Source organism: Alnus glutinosa, chromosome 8 (genome assembly GCF_958979055.1).
Source record: "Alnus glutinosa chromosome 8, dhAlnGlut1.1, whole genome shotgun sequence".
Taxonomy (NCBI): Eukaryota; Viridiplantae; Streptophyta; class Magnoliopsida; order Fagales; family Betulaceae; genus Alnus; species Alnus glutinosa.
This window is the reverse complement of record NC_084893.1, coordinates 562,267-585,445: the sequence shown is the minus strand read 5'-3', so window position 1 is coordinate 585,445 and position 23,179 is coordinate 562,267. Positions and strand designations below refer to the sequence as shown.

General features: G+C 37.0%; 2 protein-coding genes, 1 long non-coding RNA gene and 1 pseudogene across 3 annotated transcripts; 1 reads left to right on the top strand and 3 right to left on the bottom strand.

The window, feature by feature from the left end:
* Positions 1-305: 305 nt before the first annotated feature.
* On the bottom strand, positions 306-1,336 carry LOC133875813 (transcription factor HHO2-like). The gene is made up of 2 exons (XM_062314049.1): positions 800-1,336; positions 306-674 (listed from the first exon to the last, which is right to left on the bottom strand). Exons 1-2 carry the CDS (start codon positions 924-926, stop codon positions 496-498), a joined length of 306 nt encoding a protein of 101 aa, XP_062170033.1. The 5' UTR covers positions 927-1,336; the 3' UTR covers positions 306-495.
* Positions 985-1,600, top strand: LOC133875052 (peroxiredoxin-2E-1, chloroplastic-like; annotated as a pseudogene).
* Positions 1,601-3,641: 2,041 nt separating this feature from the next.
* On the bottom strand, positions 3,642-16,231 carry LOC133874515 (uncharacterized). The gene is made up of 3 exons (XM_062312351.1): positions 15,764-16,231; positions 15,427-15,637; positions 3,642-8,631 (listed from the first exon to the last, which is right to left on the bottom strand). The coding sequence occupies exons 1-3, from the start codon at positions 15,920-15,922 to the stop codon at positions 3,872-3,874; spliced, it is 5,130 nt and encodes a 1,709-aa protein (XP_062168335.1). The 5' UTR covers positions 15,923-16,231; the 3' UTR covers positions 3,642-3,871.
* Positions 16,232-17,561: 1,330 nt separating this feature from the next.
* On the bottom strand, positions 17,562-20,032 carry LOC133875793 (uncharacterized). The gene is made up of 2 exons (XR_009901489.1): positions 19,723-20,032; positions 17,562-17,882 (listed from the first exon to the last, which is right to left on the bottom strand). It is a non-coding gene; the product is annotated as an uncharacterized LOC133875793 (long non-coding RNA).
* Positions 20,033-23,179: the final 3,147 nt, after the last annotated feature.

The window sequence follows — 23,179 nt, the reverse complement described above, 5'->3', positions numbered from 1 at the left end:
GGGATTGTACGGAGGAAAAAGGATAGTTGGGAGTGTACGGAAAGTTAGAAAGTGGGGCGTTGCATGAGCTTTCTGATTCGAGCACCGGTTCTTTTTTTTAGTCTAAATCTAGTTAAGAAAAGTAATTTTCTTAATATTATTTTAATATAATTTTTTTTTCTCTAACATTTATTTGAAATATTATTTAAATAATTTTTATTTTCTTTATTTTTCTCATTGCATTTAATTTAAATAATATTTAAATGGTATAGAAATATAATAAAAGAATGTCGCATTAAATAAATGGTTTCTATTTTCGGATCCGGCTTCTATGCGGTACTAAAAAGTACTGCATAGATGCTGTAGTCTAAAACGGCATCGTTTTAGACTACAGCACGCCTTACCAACAGCTATTGCCTAGTGGGAGTTTTATAATGCATGACTTTAAATAGGTCGGCGTTAACGGCGTGAGTTGAGTTGAAGGACTAACTCTAACAGCATCGTTTTGTTAGCAGCTCAAAAAAAAAATATACCAGGAACTTCAAAAACTAGTTCATCTATTGAACCAACAAAGAACTCCTCGAACACCGGAGGAGGGACTTTATTCGATGTCGTTTGCTCCGAACTCTCAGACTGCCCATGCAAGTTGTTCTCCGTTGTCGTCCCCAACAACTGTTGCCGACACGTCTCAATAGCTACAGACACGCACAAACCCACAAATAATCAAAAATCGATCACACAAATTAAATACCATTAATTCAACCATTAAAAAAATAAAAAAAATAAAACCCAACAAAAGAAAAGAAGAAGAAGCCAATACCTTGGGTCACAAGCTCTAGGCTGAGAGACAGCTCACGCTGAAACATCTGGATCTTGTAGCACTCTTTCTCTGGAGCATCCACGTACTCACGGAATCCCAACCCACCATGGTGTTGCATTTTCTCCATGTAATATATTCCATACAGAGAGAAAGAGCCTAGGCTCTATGGGTCGGTGTTATTGAAGATGCTCGAGGGAGAAGAAATAGAAGCAGGAAGCGAATAATATACAAGAACAAAGGCTATTTTGTCCAGAGCACATAGAATAAGAAACTCCAAAAAACCAGTTCATCCACTGAACCAACGAAGAACAAGGAGCTTCAAAACTAACAGCACCGTTTTCTCAACCCCACCGGCGAGCTCCAGACCACCACCATCTCTGACCTCACCAAGAACAAGAGAAGGCCATCCTCTTGGCCGTCCCCGGTGCCTTCACCCCCACCTGCTCCCAGAAGCACCTCCCAGGCTTCGTCTTCAAGTCCAAGTAGCTCAAGGCCAAAGGGGTCAACACCATCGTTTGCATTTCGGTCAACGACGCCTTCGTCATGAAAGCCTGGAAGGAGAACCTCAATATCAACGACGAGGTGCTCTTGCTGTCCGATGGGAACGGCGACTTCACCAGAGCCATCGGGTGCGAGCTCGATCTGAGCGACAACCCCGTCAGCCCGTGGCCCGTGGGGTTGGGCGTGAGATCCCGAAGGTACGCACTCTTGGCGGAAGATGGGGTCGTCAAGGTCTTGAATTTGGAAGAGGGCGGTGCATTTACGTTCAGTGGGGCTGAGGATATACACAAAGCTCTTTGAATTTGGTGAGCTTGTAACCCTTTCTTTTATCTCTTTTTGTTTGTGCTGGTTTTTGGAGTTCCTTGTTTTTTTTTTTTTTGAAAAGTTTTGGAGTTCCTTGTTGTTCGTTGGTTCAGTGGATGAACTGGGTTTTTGGTGTTCATGTGTTTCTTCTTTTTGTTTTTGTTTTTGTTTTTGTTTTTGTTTTTTTTTTTTGAGCTACTAACAAACGATGCTGATAGAGTTTAGTCACTCAAGTCACTTCAACTCACGCCGTTAACGCCGTCCTATTTTAACTTTTTAAATCATGCATTATAAAACTCTCATGGCACCGTTTTATACTACAGCATCTGTGCGGTACTTTTTAGTACTGCACAGAAGCCGGATCCTCTATTTTCTTTTTCTTTTTTTTCATAGCATTTAAATTAAATAATATTTAAATGAAAGAATAAGAGAAGCTATTATTGTAGAGCTTATTTGAATATGAAAGCAAAAATAATTTGATTCCTTACATTGAAAGAAAATCTAAAGGAAGCTACTAGCCTACTGCTAGTGTTCTAAATGTTAATTTTTATTATCACATCATTAAATTATATGATAATGATATACAGATATAGTAGTTAGTTTACGCAAAATGATCAATTTCAAAACGATTAAATTAGAAATTCAAAAAGATATGGAGCCCTCTTCAATGTCTTCATGGTTATGGTAAAATAAAGATCAATTGTAAAATTAGCCCCCCCAGATTGATAATGTAAAGTTTTAGGAAAATTATGTTACAACCTCCTCGTGCTTTTATCGCTTTTGATATGCATATCAATTTTCAATTTGATGAATTTTAGATTCATGCTTTGGGTATTTGTAAATCAAAAACTACATCGTCACAACTGTGGTCTCCAAGGCTGTGGAGATCTGGCCGGCCCTGGAGACCATATGATCAGAAGTCATAAAGGTCCATGGAAGACCACAATCATCTTGGCAATTGGAGGCCAAGGAGCTTGTGGAGGACCACGGCCAATCATTGCCGTCGAGCTCCTCTGTAGTGTTTTTTTTTTTTTTTTTTTTTTTTTTTTTTTTGTAATTAGAAATAATATAAATATATTTTCTACACATTTCATTTTCAAATCTACCGTTAGATTTACGGTCCTAACGTGGTCTCACAAATTTAATAGAGAATTTGATACTTAATAGTATGAAAATTTGGTATGTGTGACATTTCTTTTTCCTTTTTTTTTTCATTGACAATAGAAGCCAACAATTACCCAGAGTGCTCTTGATGGCCAGCCAAAGAATTATCCGATACCTGAGAGCCATTTTACTAAACCAGGCCCCATTTTGCTTCATGATAAATAAATCAGGCTTCAATTATAGTTGTCAAACTTTACACTTTTCTATAGGCCTAAGTGCCTAACCTCTTAGTAAATCAATAATTTACTTCAATTTCAATGCTTCATTTGAGCTTTTGTAATCAGGTTTGAATCAAAATTAGGTTAGTTTAGAATTTTCGTGGCCACGGCCCACATCTATCTGGCAGTTGGGAAACTCACAATGAAATGTAACCTTAGTATGTTAAGGTGGATCGGAATCCCTTACAATCAGAATCCCGAAATCCCCCCTCCACTTGGAATCAGGCAGAGGACCATGAAAGGGCCTTTGGTAGCCGGGGGAGCTCTCCTGCCCAAATGGAAGTTCCTCTCACAGTCTCCTACAATTTTCCTTGCCCCTTCACTTTGTACAATGATTTTTTTTTCCATGGGATAAATGAATGAATTTTTTATTAACTGTACTGCAGAAATTACATTCAACTTTTACTACTAGTGCATTTGCAATCTCACATTAGCCAGTTCGTTCCTCTACGCTTTCTTCTTCTTAGTTTATGCTCAATATCAACAAACATCAAAAATAGGATTCTGATTGACAAATATATATAGTAAAACAGACTCTTCAAGCATAATAATCAAGAAGATAAAAAGAAAATTCAACGTAACTTATAAAGAGAGATGCAGAACCGCCACTACATATTAATAGACTATCAGAATCAGCAAACTAGCAACTAATCCATTTTAAATTATATACCCACATTATCATTTAGTTCATAATTACAAGAGAAGCACTCCCAACATAGAAAGAGAAATAAAGAAAATTTCAAAAAAAAACAAAACAAAATAAAAAGGTTTACACCTTATAACAAACCATTAGAATCAGAGTGTAGTAACTGATTCATTCTTCATATAACTACCAGAGACACACAGCAAATAGATGAAAGAAGCATCAACGATTTATGGCATATACCTAGTCAGAAGGGAAGGTGGAAGCTATGAACTCCTCGTCCTCCATGAAAATCTGCAAATTTTTCGACTTCATTAAAAACTCGACAGCTGCCTCGTTAAATTCCAGCGTGAAGCCCAACTTGATCAGCTCAGAGAGAGCTTCAATATGATCAATGTTCTCCCATAACAGACCCTCGGATATTGCTTCAGAAAAATATGTAGCATATTCAATGATATTCTTGTATCCACCAGACCTGTCCAACTTCTGTGCGACGAACTTTGAAGACTCTCTATCCCAAAGTATCACTCGGCTTGCTTCTGCTTTAACAAATTCCCCAGAAGAAAGAGATAAATTATAGTTTACAGTGATGGGTTCAACTGACTCAAGGAAAGTAATATTTAGAAGCCCTTTGATAGCCTCATGCCTCCTTTCCACTTCCATTTTCATTGTAGGGCCTGCTAGAAAACCAAGGATGAGCCTAACCAGCCCCTTCTTAACCAAAATCTCCTTTGGGTTAACCTCGTTAAGATGAGCAATATCCAGTGAGGATGATTCTTCCTTCTGCACAGATTCAGATATCGTGCGAATCCCGATTTTCCTGTAAATTTCAAGCAACTTTGTCCGAGGTAAAGACGGCAAGCTTTGCCGAGGATACCAGACAAATATAGGTTGAGGAGAAAACTGCTCAAAAAGATCCTCCAGTTGGAGATTGTCAGCAATGAATGCATCATGCTTGTTAAACAGCACAATTCCATCTGAGCCTGAACCAACAGGTAATTTCACCAAGCTACCAGTCAGAGTTTCCTCAGTTTCTTCACTCCAGTTCTCCGAAACATACACCCAGAACTTACAACAGTCAGCATGAGACAATGGTTGTCCTGAACTTTCCCAAACCTTCCAAAGCTTGCAGTAATCATCAACTGAAGGATTGTGTCTAACATGGAAAGCATTGGAGAAAAAGCTAAGTAACTTTTGCTCATAGTGTTTCTCCAAAACCTGCAGCTGCAAATTGAAGAGACCATCCATGTCATGCAAAACACATTCTCCGGGGCTCACCCACTTTCCACTCTGACTCTGACTTTCACTTGGAATCCAAATCCTTTTGGCAGCTTCATTGTCTGGCTCCCAATTAAACTCACTCAAGTAGTTATATATTCGAACTATATTAGGAAATTCAAGTTGGAAATCAAGGTGGCTGGCAATCAATGGGCATCCTTTTTCCACATCAACAATAACCCCTATTGCATTGAGTTCTTCTTTGTAAGACGTAATACCAGAACCATAAAAACCTTCATGTACAAAAGGTCCATCAGTCTGCTTCAAATAAGAACCCCAACTGGAATCGAACAATAAACACTCGTCTGGAGTCCTATGACCAATATGGGTCTTCAACCATTTTTGGGAAACATTTTTCCAGAAATTGTCCGGAAAGGAATAATTCTCATCTTGCAATAAAATGCGAATGCATTCGAGCAATGTAAGAATATTTCCAGGAGTTATGTGGGAGGGATCTTGGGGGAAATAAAGACAAGAAGCTACGAACTTCGCACCATCTTTGATATCAACAATAACCCCCATCTTCTTCAGCTCTTTCTTGTATTCATGAATGTCCTCCCCATAATAGTTGTCACTATCATCTATGAAAGGGAGGAGAGTAATTGGAGAAATTGATTGCCAATCTGACCCAAACAAAATACAATTGCTTGGAGATCTATAATCACCTAGCCGAGTCCGCAACCACTTCTCCTCACGTCTGTATTTCTTAAGATCTGAAGGAAACTTATATTGAGTGTCCTTTAGCTGTCTGTGACATGACAAGAAAGACAAAGCATTTTCTTTTCTCATGGAAGGTGCTTGCTCCTTGAAACTTTGAGCAAATACTTGGACCGCCTCCTCAAAATCCACCTTCACCCCTATTTGCTTCAACTCGTTTTTGTAAGAGAAGATGCTGCTTCCATAAAAACCACTATCAATCAATGGAAAACAACTGAAAACCTGTAGGATGCAACCCCATTGTGAGTCAAACAAGAAGCATTCTCCTGGAGAATTGTAACCGATATTTGTCTTGAAGCATTTCACACCTTTCAATGCCTCAATGAGTTTGTGAGATGATCTTAAATGATGTACACATTCCAGGATCAAAAGAACAGCCTCAGCTGTCAGGCAAGTCAGGCGTGAAGATGATTTTAAGTTGTCTACAACGAGGTTGTAACTTTGACAGAATCCAATTAACACACCAAGCAACTTGAGTTCCTCTTTAAAAGCAAGGATTTCCTCCCCATAGTAATCTGTATCAATGAAGGGGATGTCACTGATTTGTGATGCAATTTTCCATTCATCATGAAACAAAACAGATCCAATTGGAAACCTTTCACCACATTTTGTCCTTAGCCATCTTTTTTCTTTGACACTGTTGATGAATTCCTCTAGAGGAAGATATTTTTCCCGCAAGAATCTGATGAAATTTAGTACAGAAAGCACGTGGCCTCTAGTCAAAGTGGAGGAATCTGCAAGAGACATAAGATGCTTCCCAATGTATTTACATGCTTCCTCGTACTGAAACATGACTCCAATTGTCTTGAGCTCCTCCTCATACTCATTTATTCTATCTCCATAAAAACTTTGATCGATCAATGGAATATCAACGAGCACTGATCCATTCTGCAAAATGTTTCCCAACGAAGAGGAAAGCACGAATGACTGAGATGGTGGCCTGTAACCAGAATAACCATTGGCAGTAATTTTAAGCCAGCTACCTTCCTTTATGCATTTCAAGAACTTCTCTGGAATGGAAGTTCGACTCTGTTTCAGGTTTCGAATCCAATCCAACAAGAAGAATGCATTTTCATTGGTAAGTGGAGCAGAAACAGCAGGTATTGCAGAATTGGGAGGAGATATATAGGGGATGTCAGAAGCTTTAACATGAGTTTCAAGGAACTTTAAGAGCTGTTCTCCAGAAGTAGATTCACCTGCAAAACGAACTGGATGCAAGTAGTTTTCTGCTAGCACAATGTAGCCTTCCCCTCTCCATGGATTTGAACCAACCAATTCCACCCATTTGCTTACGTTAGCAGGGACAAGAACCCCTTCCCTTTGTGTGCTTAGATTCCCATAGTCATCTACGAGGGGCATAATACCACACAAATCATCCACTTCGCCTTTTGAAAGATACTTCTTCCCGAGAGAGTGATATAAGAAGTGGACAAAGGCAACAACAAGCTTCCGGTCACTATTGAAAGAATTAATAAGGTGAACGGCATAGTCATATACTTTAACAACACTAATCTTCACATGAGCTTGAAGCCATTCCAACACCGTCAACCTCTTAGAGAAGGAGGTGATAGCTTCTTGTGTGCTCTTTGGCACAAAAAAACAATTGCCCGCACATCTGAATTCCCTGTTGGATTCAATCAGCCATGACGCCAGATGATACTGTTCTGATAGGGAAACCACCCTCTGCCAGTTCCCAGGTGTGCATTCATTTACGCTGCACAAAGACACATCCCCATCAAGATCCACATATTTTATAAGTGGTATATCCCTGATGTCGGTGCAGCCAAATTTGGACGTCCAATTATCAGCAACAAATAGTAAAATCTCTAGATACAGCTCCTCTGACACTCCTGCAACGAGATTACAACTCCCGAGGCACTTCACATACCAGTTGTTGTTGACTGGTTCCACTCCCAAGAAATTCAATACGTGATCATACTCCTCTCTATCAAATGCAGAGCTCAAAATAATACAATTTTCATGTGATGAGAGATCGAGCAAGCTCACCCCTGCATTCTTTGCCTTCTCCAATATCTTCCAAAAAGCAGGCATAAGCCTACTGACTTCGCGAGGTTTATGAAAAGACTTCTGCTTTGTGTACGACTCACTTGGAACAATATTTTCTTCGACAAGCCTTGCTTTGATCGACTCCCTCACAATATTCAACTCTTGATAAGAAGAGCTGTTGACAGGAATGAACTTGAACGTGGGAGCCAAACTAGATACTGGAGCATTTTCTGAATTTATTACAAGAGCGACCAAAGCATTGATAAAAGCAGAGGGCACATTGTCAAGAATCCCTTTGTTCCACTTGTCCGAGAGGATCGTTTCCCTTGATGATGCAAGAAGAAAATCTGCCTGGATTATGAAGGGAAAGTCAGTGACCATCTCTGTTGGAAGAAATGCATAGACCCCAGGTGAGCTCATCCCACTGTTGAGACGCTCATCAAAGGGAAAAGCCAACGTGATCACCAAGTCTTCTACTTCCATTCTCCTTTCCTCTTTGTTTTCTTGCCTGACGGGAAACTTCTGCTTCCACATGTAGTAACAGCAATCTTTGTTGGACCCCTTATCCTTTTCCTCGGCTGAGAGATGGAGCGTGTAGGACTCAGCATCAATGTCCTTCTTCGTCACAAAGTCAATCTCACTCGTAATAGCTATTGCACTGACAGTAGTGAGTCTAGAATCCTTATTATGTTCCCTGACAGAAAGCCGCTTTATCTTTGAAAGGAACAACAGAACTTCAGGATGAATGCTGGAGAGCTGCTGCTTCACAGGTTGGACCTTGTCGGGCTTCAGAGGTAAGACAATTGTTGTCGTTGGAAGAGTATTTCCAGCACCATAGATCTGTTTTATGTCAGAAAGAGTTGGGTTCTCCTCCACCCATTCAGGCACAATGTACCCAAGATTGCAATGTGGGCAAGGCTCTTCGTTGAACCGAATCTGATACCCATTGCTGAATATGTATGGCTGAGCAGTTACCAGAAAGACACTCTTGAACCCAATTCCTGCATATCAATTAGAGAAGTTAAACTATATCATCAAGAACATACATAAATATCCCTCTCGATCCCTCAAATGTTTTGTTTTTCCTTTAAAAAAAGCAGGCCTAAGCATATCTAAATTTTAACATATCCAGAAATTGAAATGTGGAATTACCTAAATTCGAATTAATCTCGTCGTGAATCACAAGTTGAGGCAATAAATAAACTTTACAACTTCAAATATAAAAAGCTTTCTTTCTTTTAACCATGCGAAGGTGTTCGGTGGTAGAGAAGGTACTTTTTTTTGTCTGGGCAAGTAAAATTTCAATAATAAAAAAGAGAAAAATTCAAAAAGAGGAGGTGAGACTGTAATGTCTATAACATTATTTAATAATTAAAGTATAAATTTTAGTAAATAATTGATTAAACTTAATCAGGTGTATTTAAAATATAAGAGAAAATTTTTAAAGTCTACAGGAAATAAAATAAGAAATACAAAAAGAAAATAGAATAAAAAATAGAAAATAAAATAAAATAAAATAGAAAAGGAAAAAAAAAGATTCAGAAAAGAAAAGTTAAGAGAATAAAAAAAATAAAAAATGTGGCCTAATATTTTAGGAAAGAAGGGCCCACAAGGCCCTTCAGCTAAAAAATAATATCAATTCATACTGTCCGAAAGAAAAGAAAAAAAGAAATTGGGTAGAGTTTCTCCAAAAGTCCATTTGGTTTCTCATAGAAAAATTGCAATCTAAGAAGATTCAACAGTCCGATCTTCAATTCATCTTCGCAAACGTGATCATTGGACTCGGATCTACATTTTCACCTGTCATTTTAAGGTAAAATACTAAACTCGTGTTCTTGAGATTTTGAGTTAAAATCTTGAAATGTGAGTTTAATCTAGTGTGTTCTTTAAATATGGGTTACTTGGAACTTGCTTGAAACTACTCAAACCATGGGTTTTGATTTGGTGAATTTTTGGTCAGTCTCAAACCCTAACTTTTGGGTTATATGTTTTAGTTGAGATTTCTTAAGCCTAACCCTAAGTAAACTTTATGGGTTAGTGTTATTAGTGTTTAAATATCAATATTATGTTATGGATTAGTAAAATAAATTATGGGTTTAAGTTTGAAAACTCTAATTTGATGGGTTAAATTAATTTAGGGTTTTTTAGTGTTTAAAACCTAGATTGTTAATTTGTGGATTAATTGTGGTTATAGTTATGATTAATCTCAAATTAGCTATGAGTTTTGTAAAAATAAATATTTATGGGTTATTTTCTAATGTTAGTAAAAATAAATAATTATGGATATTTAGTTTAAATAGTATTTGCAAGGTTAAGCCTAAGATTTTCTTATGGGTTAATGCTATTTTAAATGTGTTAATGATTTAAGTTAATAAGTTAGTAATTATTGTAAAAAGATTAGTGAATATAATTTTAGGGTTAATGTTAGTATAAAAGTGTTAGTGAAAATAATTTATAGGTTTGTGAAATTAATTGCGGGTCAGTAATTAATTAAATAATGATTTTAATATATAACCCTTAGTAAATACTTTGGGTTAGTATTGTTTGAGTTTAGTTTAGTTAGTATCTAGGATTTATGGGTAGACGTTTGGACCCCTTAAAAATATTATGGGTTTTCGAACAGTTTAGCCTTGAGCGATTCAAGTGCTAATTAGGGTGTCAATTATTTAAAAGTGCTAAATAGTGCAATGGGTTATTCCACTGTGATACATTGCAAGGTGGTATATAGGGGACCTAATGCTAAAATCCGCGCAGCCAAGGTGAGTATTCTACTCACTGAGGAAATATACTTTTTACATATTTTATAGAAATACAAATAATATATGATTTTCTTACCGAACCGACGATATGTTAAAATATATGTTTTAGATGATTTAAGTAGTTTTGAGTATGTTGAAATTATGCCAATGATGTTATAGCAAATTGAAATGTGTGTGAAGTATGATTTGAATTATGTTTTAGATGTTTGATTGTCTGCTGTGGTTGGGAATTAAATGTATGTATTTAATGCCTGCTGCAGTTGGAGATTTAAGTTATGCAAATTGTTTAAGAAATGACATGTTGAACTGTTTATGTTTTATAAAGAAAACATGTGTTAAAAGCATGATTCACAAAATCAAATGTATATTGTTTTAAGTATGAAGCATAAGCATGCATATGAAAACCGGGGACCTAAGCCCGGCACGCAAACAAAACATCGGGGACCTAAGCCCGACACGCAAACAAAACATTAGGGACCTAAACCCAAAACCGGGGACCTAAGCTCGGCACGCAAACAAAACATCAAGGACCTAAGCCCGACACGCAAACAAAACATTGGGGACCTAAGCCCAAAACCGAGGACCTAAGCCCGGCATGCAAACAAAACTAGTATTGGGGGACCTAAGCCCCATAGGAACATACGCATGAACTAGTATTAGGGGACCTAAGCCCCAGAGGGACCTAAGCCCTATAAGAATACAAACAAAAACTTACATGAGAATGTATAGCATTATTTTTATGAGTGATGTTTTTATATTATGAGTAATTTTGCTAGACGTATTAGTATGCATAAGAGTTTTAATGGAAAAGAGCTTATGTATATTTTTGTCGTCTGGTTGTATGTGTTAAAAAACATTGAACTTGAAAGTACAAAGATATTCACGTACCCATGTATAACTCGTATATTGTAGAAGGGTCTATATGTAGAAGCTTCCAATGTGAGATGACTGGAACTTCTATATATGTTCTCAGCTACATAGTATACTTTAAATATTTTTCTAAATAATCGATGTCTACTTCATCAACTACAAGATTTCAAGAAAATAATTTATAAAAATAAGTAGCTGTTATTGTAAACATAAGACCAAAGAAAAAGTCGGTTCTTTGCGAAAATTCAGTGAATAATATACCTCTGAGGTCTTAGTGTATTTATTTATGCTAAGACGGTGAGCTCATATTCCACCTGTGCGGATGCAGTAACCCTACAACCGTGCAGACATTGATGCTTTGGTTGCTGATTCTGCGGATATAGATATTGACTCGTCCACCTAGCGTATGTGATGCTATGATTGGAGCACATCGCGACAGTCATAAGTCACGGACTCATGGGTAGTCCACATTTGGGTGTTTTATTTATGGCTCGAGTCCTTTGTGTCATTTGTATTAATTGATCCTGTATTTAGTATGTAATTAGTGTAATATGTTTTATAAGTCTTAAATAGATAGACTTGTAAATGACTCTTGTTGTAATTATCTGTTAGGTATTACATGTATTTCCGCTTATAATATGTATTCTGCTACACATTGATTATTATATTACGCTATTAGATGTGACTCTAAATATCAAGTACATGTTATGGAACATGTACATTATGTTGGCTGAGCGACATATAGTCGTATCACTGTGAAGATCCGTTTGTATGTTTTAAAAAAAAAAAAAGAAAAAAAAAAAAAAGAAAAAAAAAAGGTCGTCACAGAGACACCTTAATAAAGACCCAGTACAAACAATATTACTGTGCAAAATACAACTTAATAGTATCTGGGAATGGGCCAAATAAATGGTGACCAATAAATTATTGGCACACAATCCAAGAAAGAAGCGGCCATAAACAATGGTTTTAGAGACAATCAAATGGATGGGCTGACTTGGGCTGACTAAAGAGATGCCTACTACAATTGCAAGGGAGCTTGAAGGTCATAGCAAGGAGGATAGCTCAACTGGCAACTTCTTTGGGCTTACTCAACTTTATTTTGGAAGGTGATTCATTTATGGTTACTCAAGCCCTCCAATTGCCTGCCATTACACAAGACTGTAGAATTGCATCCACTATTTTCAATTATTCATTCCATCATTCCACATTTTACTAGCTGGATAGCTCATAAAATCAACCGAAGTGCAAACTTCTGTACCCATCATGTGGCAAATTGGGCCGCAACCAAATTGTTTTCTGGCTGCATTCTCATCATCTCCCCTTTATCTAGTTCTCCTCCCCGTATTGGAACAAACTCTCCATCCTCCTTTTATGTTCCCTAGCTTTGTAATCTTTGCTCTTTGTAGTTAAGGGGCATCAATGGAAAGAGCGAAGGCCGATGACGCTAATAGGGATGTGCGTGAGCAGAGGAGAGGGGGCAAGCACAATAGATCTACCTCCTAAGATGCAGACAAAATGGGTGAAAAAAAAAAAAAAAAAATACAAACTTTAGCTAGAACTCATTATTGAAAACTGGCTTGCAGAGCCAGCTCAATAAATTTTGAGGCCTATGACGACAAGTTTAAGTGAAGCCATTTTCTTATATTTAAATATCAATTAAATTAAATTTATTTTAATATTTATATTTTTTATTTTATTTAATATGTCAATTAGAGCACTTTCTTCTATTTGTAAAATGTATTTTAAAACTAAAACTTATTAGATATAGAATGACTTATCACTTGATTCAAAGACATGAAATGATAAGATTTAAAGAAAAATAAAGAGAAAAATGAAAATAAGTTATATAAAGATTGATTTGTAATACAACATAATGCGGGAAAAAATTGTTGGACATTGAAGACTCACTGAGGGTGTAATTCTATTTATTATGCACAATGTAAACAATAAGATTTTATGCACTTTGAAGATTATTCATATTTTTTAAACATTCAATTCAAATAAACGTTGGAGAAAAAATTATGCACGTTGGACTAGTTTCATGAATGTAAAAATAGGGCTTTTAAAAAGAGTGAATAGATATAACTTTTCAAGAATTTAAGGATGTTTTTTCTGAATGTGAATAATGAGACTTTCATTTTGTAATTACTTTTACCATGATTGAGGGCCTTAGTTAGAAACTATTTATTAATTTTTTTTTACCATATTAGAGTCTTAAAATTTGTTTTGAAAATAACCTTTATTTTACAATTATTAAGTGCGGGCCTTAATTAAAGAATATTTTATTAACTTTTTACCATATTAGAGCCTTAAAATACTTTTATGAGCCTGAATTTTTTTTTTTTAAAAAAATATAAATTTATTGTATAATTATTAATTAGGAGCCTTTTTCAATTGAGACTGCCTAAGTCGCTTAAGGCACAAGCCACCCATGTTGGCTTGTAAGGGAATGGTACCTAATAGCTTAAAAACAAATAGTTAAGATTGCTCTTAATTAAGTGGGACACTTAGGATCGTAATATCACCCTGCTCTAGAGCCGACGCTCATGGCGGCCCACTCTATATATCAATACTAACCCGATAATAGCCATTTCTCTTTTAATGGTTCTACTTACTTATCAATATTCAATAACTTAACACTATATTCATACATAGTATTAAGACATTTTAATACATCTTATAGGTTGTTCCCTCTATGATTCAAACACAAAGCCACAATCCATTTGATCTCATACTCGACGTGGTGGCGGTGCCAATACCAAATAATACAAACTTTGGGTACAACTCACCCTTAAAAACTAGCTTGTAAAGGGAGTGTGCCTAAGAATTTATATACGTATAGCTAAAATTGCTTTAAAGCAATGTAGGACACTGAGGATTAGGGTTGGCAATTCGGGTCAGCGGGTCGGGTTCTTGTCGACCCGGCTAACCCGATTACACAATCGGGTCTGACACGAACCCGACCCGATTATTAATCGGGTTGAACTTATGAACCCAAACACGACTCGCCTGCAAGCCGTGTTACCCGAACACGACCCGGGTAACACGTTTACTTTCAACCAAACCTTGAAATCTGAATCGATGAATGAGTGAATCCTTGATTGATCAGAGAAGTAAAGAACTGAGAAGAGAACCCAATGTTTATCAAAACAAAATCAATACAAGCATTAACAAATCTAATGGAAAATTCACCTAAATCGGCACAGGACCGAACTACCGAAGGGTGAAAGTTGTGAAACATTGAAACTGAAACACTGAAGTGAAAGTCTGGAAGAGATTCAAGAGAAGATGAGAACCCGAGAAGTGCGGCCGTGCGGGAGTGCGGATTGCGGGCAACGGGCGTGCGCCGTTCGGGCCGGTGCTGCTACGCCGACTAACGGGCTAGGGTTCCGACTGCAGAGTGCAGGCGACGAGCGTGCGCCGTGCAGGCGGTGCGGCTACGCCGACTAGCGGGCTAGGGTTCCGACTGTGGAGTGCGGGCGACGGGCGTGCGCCGTGCAGGGCTGCGGGCCGGTGCGGCTACGCTGACTAGGGGGCTAGGGTTCCGATTCGTTCTTACTTTCTCAGCTTTCTCCAATTCTCCGTTTCTAGATTCTTCAATCTTCATTGTTCTTCTACAGTCTACGTTTTGTGACTTACTGACTTGTCTTTCAACTCTTTCGGACTTTGGCCTTTCTTCCTCTTTTTTTTTTTACAAAAAAAAAAAAAACCGTGTCTGGCTGGTCAACCCGCAAGTTGACCCGCCAGACACGATTTTAATCGGGTTGACCCGATTACAGCCAACCCTACTGAGGATGGTTAAAAAAAAAAAAAAAAAGGGAGAACAGGGAGGAGGCCACGTACGGCTAAACGATAGAGGGTATGTTTGCTAATCCTTCCCTCTTTCTTTTTCCTTTCTACCAAAAAAGTTCAAAACATTAACAAGCAACTTCCCTCTTTCTACTTTTTTAGCAGTTTTTTCAACACATATCTCAAAATTTTATATTTGTGTTCTGACTTCTTTCCAAAATCCAAATCAACCAAAAAATTAATTAATCAAGCATTATGGTCAGTAAACCAAATTATGAGGTCCTCCATGTTTGACAAATTCTAATGACAATGGGTACTGAAATTAAGTGTGCATCGTATAAACAGTTTTTTTAGGGACAGTAGGTGAAGAAGTACCTTTTTCTCCAATATAACCGCGTTTCCTGTTGCCTTTCTTGGTGGAGCGACCAACACTGCAAATGGAGTCTATGTTTTTAGGGGAGAAACCTTTCTCATTGTTGAAAATTAGCAATGTCACTGGAGCTCCTGTGGCCGTGATGTCCTCAGAAGTTATGACGAACTCAAGCGATGGTGGATGATCCTCCAGGTAATCGTTATCTTCCGCATTCTGACAAACAAAATTCACCATTTCTAATGAGTGAGGAACCTCCAAGCATATACATATATTACATTGATCATCAATAACCCGTAAGCAAGCAAAAATGCAAACATATATAGAGTGTGAGAGAAAGACCTGAATGAGTTCCATGAGGAAGTGGACATCCTTGGCATAAAGTTCAGCAGAGAGGTTCTTGACGGCCTGGTGAAGATCCTCCGTCAATGGGTTCTCTTCCCCTCCAATAGAAAACTTTTTTTTACGTATCTCCTCTATATGTTCTCTCGCCTTCTCCATATCGGTACGTTACAAAAACCCGCACACAGAAAACCAAAGCGCACACGCAAAAAACCAGATCTTAGCTTAGCGAGAGAGTGAAAGCAGAGTGACAGAGCATTGAATGAAACAGACAGACGCATATATATATATAGAGAGAGAGACGCTGAGAAAGCTTAAGGAAGAGGGTATACACTAGTAATTCTCAACGAAGTCAAATAAAGGTCATGGGATCAAATCAATGTACAGAGAAAGAGAGAGAGATGAAGGAAAAGGTCTTAGGACTGTACAGAGAGTCGGAAAGGGGGCTTTCCATGAGCTTTGGATGCAGGAAGCTTAACGAAGAGGGTAAACTTCTCAACGAAGCTAACTATATTTATATATTGGGATTGTACAGAGAGCTTGTGAGAGAAATGGAGAGAGATTCAATAAGAAAAAGGGCTTGTACGGAGAAAAAGGATAGTGGGGAGTGTACGGAAAGTTAGAAAGTGGGGCGTTGCAAGATCAGGATTCCAATTTTTCAATTTTTTTTTTTTTAAATTAAGCTGTTTTTTTCATCCAATACCGTAAAAAAATATTACATATTAAAGATATTATATATTAACAATAAAAATTAAACACTTTTTTATAAAATTCTTATATTTTATGTCGTATAAAAGCTTTGAGAAAAAAATTATCTTTCGATTTAGTAAAAAATAAGTATCTCTTTAAAAGTGGTAAATAAAAAAAAAAAAAATGTCATATTCTTAATATATGACATTTTTTACATTATTCAATGTTAAAAACAGTTTAATTTTAAATTCTCAAATTTTTTTAAAATCGTAAACAATCCTGATCGGGCATTGCATGAGCTTTCTGATTCGACCATTGGTTCTCAGGCTTCCAAATTAGGATGTTGGTGCTGAGTACCTCTCACATGTACGGTCTTGGCCGAAGCACAATTGTTGTTATTTTCAGACACAATCCGAGGGAGAGAGGGGTTGCTGGCCGCTACAACCCACTTTCAAAGAGCGTGTGAGAAGGTTAGTTCGAGATAAGACGCAATAATTAAAGGTGGCCGGTGATCATGGAGACTTGGGCCCTGTTTGAAAACCATTTTTTCCTCCCCTCCCCTTTCCTTCACTTCTCTTAAAAACACATCAACTTTAAAATATTTTCAACTTTTTTCACTTTTTATATCACATCAACACTTTTTTATTACTTTTTAAATAAGTAACTCACTGCAATACAATTTTTTTTTTTTTCTTTTTCATATAAATTATTTCAATTACATATCACATTAATTTTATTTTTCAATCATTAACAAAAAAAAAAAAAAAAAAAATCCCAAGGAAGGGAGAGGAGTGGATAAAGGGTTTTCAAATGGGCCTTTACTTTGTAGACTTGCCTTCGAATTTCGATATACCTGTGAACAATTAATTGTCAAGGAACAACTTGCCCCCTAGTTCGAGATAAGACGCAATAATTGAAGGTGGCCGGTGATCATGGAGACTTACTGTGACGACCCGTTTTTTTTTTTTTTTTTTTTTTTTTTTTTTTTTTTTTTGGAAACGTACAAACGGATCTTCACAGTGGCACGACTACTTGTCGCTCAGCCAACATATGACACATGTCCCATAACATGCACCTGATAATCAGAGTTACATTTAACAGCGGAACATAGTAATCAATGTGCAGCGGAACACATATCATAAGCGGAAGTACATCTAATACACAACAGTTAATTACAACAAAGAGCCATTTACAAGTCTATCTATTTAAGGCTTATATAACAAATTACACTAATTACATTCTAAAATATAGGCTCAACAAATACATGTGCCCCGTAGGACACGGGCCATAGATAAAATACCCAAAATGCGAACTACCCATGAGTCCGTGACTTATGACTGTTGCGATGTGCTCCAATCATAGTATCCCATACGCTAGGTGAACGAGTCAATATCTATATCCGCAGAGCCTGCAACCAAAGCATCAATGTCTGCACGGTTGCGGGGGTTTGCCGCATCCGTACAGGTGGAATTATGAACCCACCGCCTTAGCATAAATAAATACACTAAGACCTCAGAGGTATACTATTCACTGAGTTTTCGCAAAAAAACCAACTTTTCATTTTTTTGTCGTGAGTACACTATAACAGCCATCAATTTATAAGCTTTTGTTTGAAAACCCCCATAGCTGATATAGCAAACACCGGCTAATAGAAAACATTTAAAGCATACTAGGCAACTAAGATTATACGTAGAAGTTCTGTTATAGAAAACAATAGCATTTAAATCATGCAACCATCCGATAGAAATATACATAAGTTCCTTTCCATTGAGACTCTTATGCATATTAATACGTCTAGTAAAACTACCATATATATCAAAAACATGAAAACAATTCAATTATCATGAAACAAATGATGTGCATGCATGTCGTACGTTTGCCTAAGGGAATTGAACCCCGGTCTTATTCTTATCGTATGCCCGGGAATTGAACCCTGGTCTTTTAGTGCTAGTGTGTGCATGTCGTACGTATGCCCGGGAATTGAACCCTGGTCTTTTAGTGCTAGTGTGTGCGTGTCGTACGTATGCCCGGGAATTGAACCCTGGTCTTTTAGTGCTAGTGTGTGCGTGTCGTACGTATGCCCGGGAATTGAACCCTGGTCTTTTAGTGCCATGCTGAATGCTCGTGCTCAAATACTATACATTTAATTTCATAATCATGACTTTAACACATGCTTTCTTCATCAAACATAAATAGTCCAGCATATCATTTCTTAGACAATTTGCATAACTTAAATCTCCAATTTATACTCACTCTAAAATCACATATCATATTCATACTTCAAAACATCATCATAATTTCAATATACTCAAAAGTACTCAAATCATCCAAAACATATCATAATCAACATACAGTTGGTTCAGATTTGTAAAACAATATATATTTTGCAATTCATCATATATGAAAATAATACTTCTCAGTGAGTAGAATACTCACCTTGGCTGCGCGGATATTAAGCACTAGGTCTCTTAGACACCCCCATACAATGCATTACTGTAAAAACAATACATTGCACATTATTGACAACTCCTAATATTGGACTCACATTTAGCTCCTAAATTGCTCAAGAGCTAACTCATGGAAAACCCATAATATTTTAAGGGTTCCAAACATCTACCCATAAATCCTATACACTAACTATAACTCAAACAATACTAACCCAAAGTATTTACTAATGGTTAAATATTAAAATTACCATTTAATTATCTACTCATAATATTACTTACTAATCCGTAATTAATTTTACAAACCCGTAAATTACTTTCACTAATACTTTTATAATAATATTAGCCCTAAAATTATATTCACTAATCTCTAAATAATTCCTCACTAATATTTTCTTAATATCATTAACTCTAATATTATGTTCACTAATCTTTTTACATCAATTACTAACTTGTTAGCATAATTTAATCATCTAGATTTTAATAACTTAAAAACCCCAAATTAATTTAACCCATCAAATTAAGGTTTCCAAACTTAAACCATAATTTATTTTACTAACCCATAACATAATATTGCTATTTAAACACTAATAACACTAACCCATAAGATTTACTTAGGCTTAGACATAAGAAATCGCAATTAAAATACATAACCCAAAAGTTAGGGTTTAAGGAAACTTACCAAAATTCACCAAACCAAAATCCATGGTCTGGGTAGTCTTAAGCAAGTTCCAAGTAACCCATTACCTAAAGAAAATACTAGATTAAACTCACATTTCAATATTTTAACCCCAAAATTACGAAATCATGAGTTTTGTGTTTTACCTCAAAACGATCGGTGAAAATGTAGATCCTTACGCGTAGATCGCGTTTCCGAAGACGGATCGAAGATCGAACCGTTGGATTTTCGTGGATCGCAAAAATGAGAAAAGTTTCCCCATATTTTCTTTCTCTTCTTTCTTTCTCTCGGTTCTGAGAGAAAAAGAGGCATTGCCTCTTATTATTACTTTTGTTTTTTTCTGCATTGGAAAGGGCCAGATGGCCCTTCCTTCTTTTATCACGTGAAGGGCCACATGGCCCTTCACCTTTTTTTCTTTCAAAGTGGGGCGCAGGTCGCCCCACTATATATATATATATATATATATATATATATATATATTTATTTATTTATTTATTTATTTATTTATTTTATATTTCTTAATTTCTTTTCTAATATATGTTTCTTTTCTATTTCTTTTTTTTTTTTATTTTATTCATTAATTTCTTTTAAATATTATTTTTCTTTTCTAATTTGATTTCTATTATTTCCTATTTTATTTGGACTTAAAAATATCACTTGTATTTTCTTTTCATGGCCACTATTTACAAACCCATAGATTAAAAATAAAACACTCTATTTTATTTTACCCCACTAAATAGACTTATTTTTATTTAATCCAGATAAACTCATTTTATAAACTTTAGTCTTTAAAAATTTTCTCTTGCATTTTAAATGCACCTAATTAAGTTTAATTAATTATTTACTCAAATTTATACTTTAATTATAAAATAATTTCCCGGACATTACATCCCTCCCTCCTTATAAAAATTTCGTCCTCGAAATTTGGACGTTAATCGTTTTACGCCCATACGAGCATGCATTCTATATTAGAAATACCGATGCAAGTATGCGTTTTACCCGATATATTTTCGCGGAAGTGATATGACATAACAACAATATCCGAATTTATTCGCTAAAATGAGGAATCGCTCCCGCATTTCACAATTATACACCAAAGTGGCTTCTTCAACATCGTGATTTCACCACATAGTTCCCACTAACGGAATGATTTTAGTGTTTTCTCACAAACCATCACTTGCTTTGCAATCTTTCTCATGTCAATTTCTATTGAATACGAAGAAGCGCATTACAAGTAAAGGGTCACAAACATTTTTGAAACAAAGAAATACGAAAAAGTCATAGATGTTCGTTAAAATTAACCGATTACACAACGGACTCACATTTTACATTAGGGATGACTCAATATATCCAAAAATTGAGCACATCCATATAACCAAAGTGTTACAAGTTTCACATTGGCGACACCTCGCATTTCACAAGATCCCCAATTTGAATTACAGATTTGCGGTGATGTTTATCCACATAGCGTATCGTCACTATGTAGTGAATGTCCACTTTGAACGAGTGCAATCTTCCCTAAAATTATGCATCACTTCAAAGCTCGCTGATCGTTTTATTCCAATTTCACACCAAATGAAATGGAGTACATCATTCGCGTACATACGATATTACGTGTGACACCACGTCAATGATGGTAAACTACCATAACTAGTAGTCACAACGAATGGCAGTATCATAACCAACTCCACGGATTCCCACACGCATGACTTGGGCGTATCCTCAGGTGTCTAAATAGATCTTTCAGATCAGTCGTCCGCTTGCGTAGGGTACGTTGAACTAACACTCCTATTACCCTCTGAATCGATCTTGCCATCAACGCTACCTCATGTCTCTATCTCTTGACATTGGAGTGCCTCAAGACTTGGGTGATAAGTGTGAATTCCACACACTACTCCATCAAGACATTGCCCACAAAATAGTAGGGCATAGACAAGGATTACCAACTCCGAACCACGAGGAGAACGGCGCTACTCATGATCCACGGTTGACAAGTAGCATAAGCTATATCCCTGTTATTATACAAGGGTGCATCCCCGCCCAATTGCGATGTATCTGTACAAGCCACATACCCAACAATTTTTCATGGGTAGTTCAAGCACATGTGCAATTGTGTGTTCTCGTTCTAGCGTGTTGACTACGAATCCATTTTTGTTCAATCTAAGGACCAAGGCTATTTCTTCAAACCGCAACTCACATCACCTAAGCTTGGTGAAGAATTTTATTTTACTAAACACTTCCAACACTGATATCAAGTGTTTTCCACGCTCGACATGACTAGTCGAATAAACTAACGTATCAACGGTACACTCAGCTACTCAGATAATTAGGTACCCATGAAACGCTGGATTCATCAAGTCCGTAACTACCAACGGTGTATTTTTCAATCTAAATGGCATCACCAAAAACTTGTAATGGTCATACCATATGTGGATCGCTAACTTTGGCACATTTCCTTTTTGCACCGTGTGTGTATGGAATCTCGAAAGAAAGTCAATCTCCGAGAATACTAAAGCTCCCATGAGTTGACTGAACAAGTTGTCAGTTCTCAATAAGGAATACTCCTAATTGATTGTCACTCGGTTTAGTATACGATAATTTATGCATCCTCGCAAAGACTTGCGACTAAAGTGGAAACATCTGCACCATCCTAATGTTCACAACTTGGACTCGACATGAGCTTGGCTTAGGCATAAGCCAAACACACAAGTGTATACTCTTGAACATTCATCATTGTCGAAGGTCAAAGGGAGATAGCGGAGTAACTCGCAAACGAGACCCGCAAAGTTCGGACTCTTTATACAATCGGGTAGGAATACAACTACCCACTCGTGACTGTCTACGTTCACTTCTACTCTTTGATTATCAATCCATTCCAAATTGACACCAAAGCCCAAACAAGTTAATATTGTAGTTTAACCTGATAAGCTTTATTGTTTGGCATGTTGAACACCAAACTTCTATATGTATGGCATTAAAACTCAACACATTATATGTTGAAGCTAAATATGCCAACATTGGAACTCTACATGCATAACATTGCTAACTTCTCTGGCAGAGTCTTTTCTCCTGCACCAATAAAACACTTGTCCACACACTCCCTATAAGCGAAGGCGTCACCAACGTGAGTTGTCACGCATGGGTTTTAATCCAAAGGTTTAATGCTCAATTTATATACTTACAAATGCAAATGAGACGAGGGTGGACCACTTAACATATCAAACTAAATGAGTTAGACATTATAACTCATTATGTCAAAGACTAGAGCTAGCAATGTCACCACCCATATAGTGCTAAGGCAATGACCTCCATGTTTACTGTGGACAAATGCGTCACCAATAGAAATGGTCACGCACGTTGATTTTAAAGGTTTGGTGCCCAAAATCTTCCTCAATATACATCCGAGTGTAGCTCCTCACACACTACATTGGGCAACGTTAGAGTTGCTTGGAGTCAAAGCGGCTAACATGGGACATAGCTTTACGAGATGGCCAGGTTTACCACATCGAAAGCATACCCGTGATTCAACACGACACATACACCAAAGTGTGGCTAACCACAATTGGTGCACCGCGTGACACCGAAGCGGCCTCGTAAAAACAT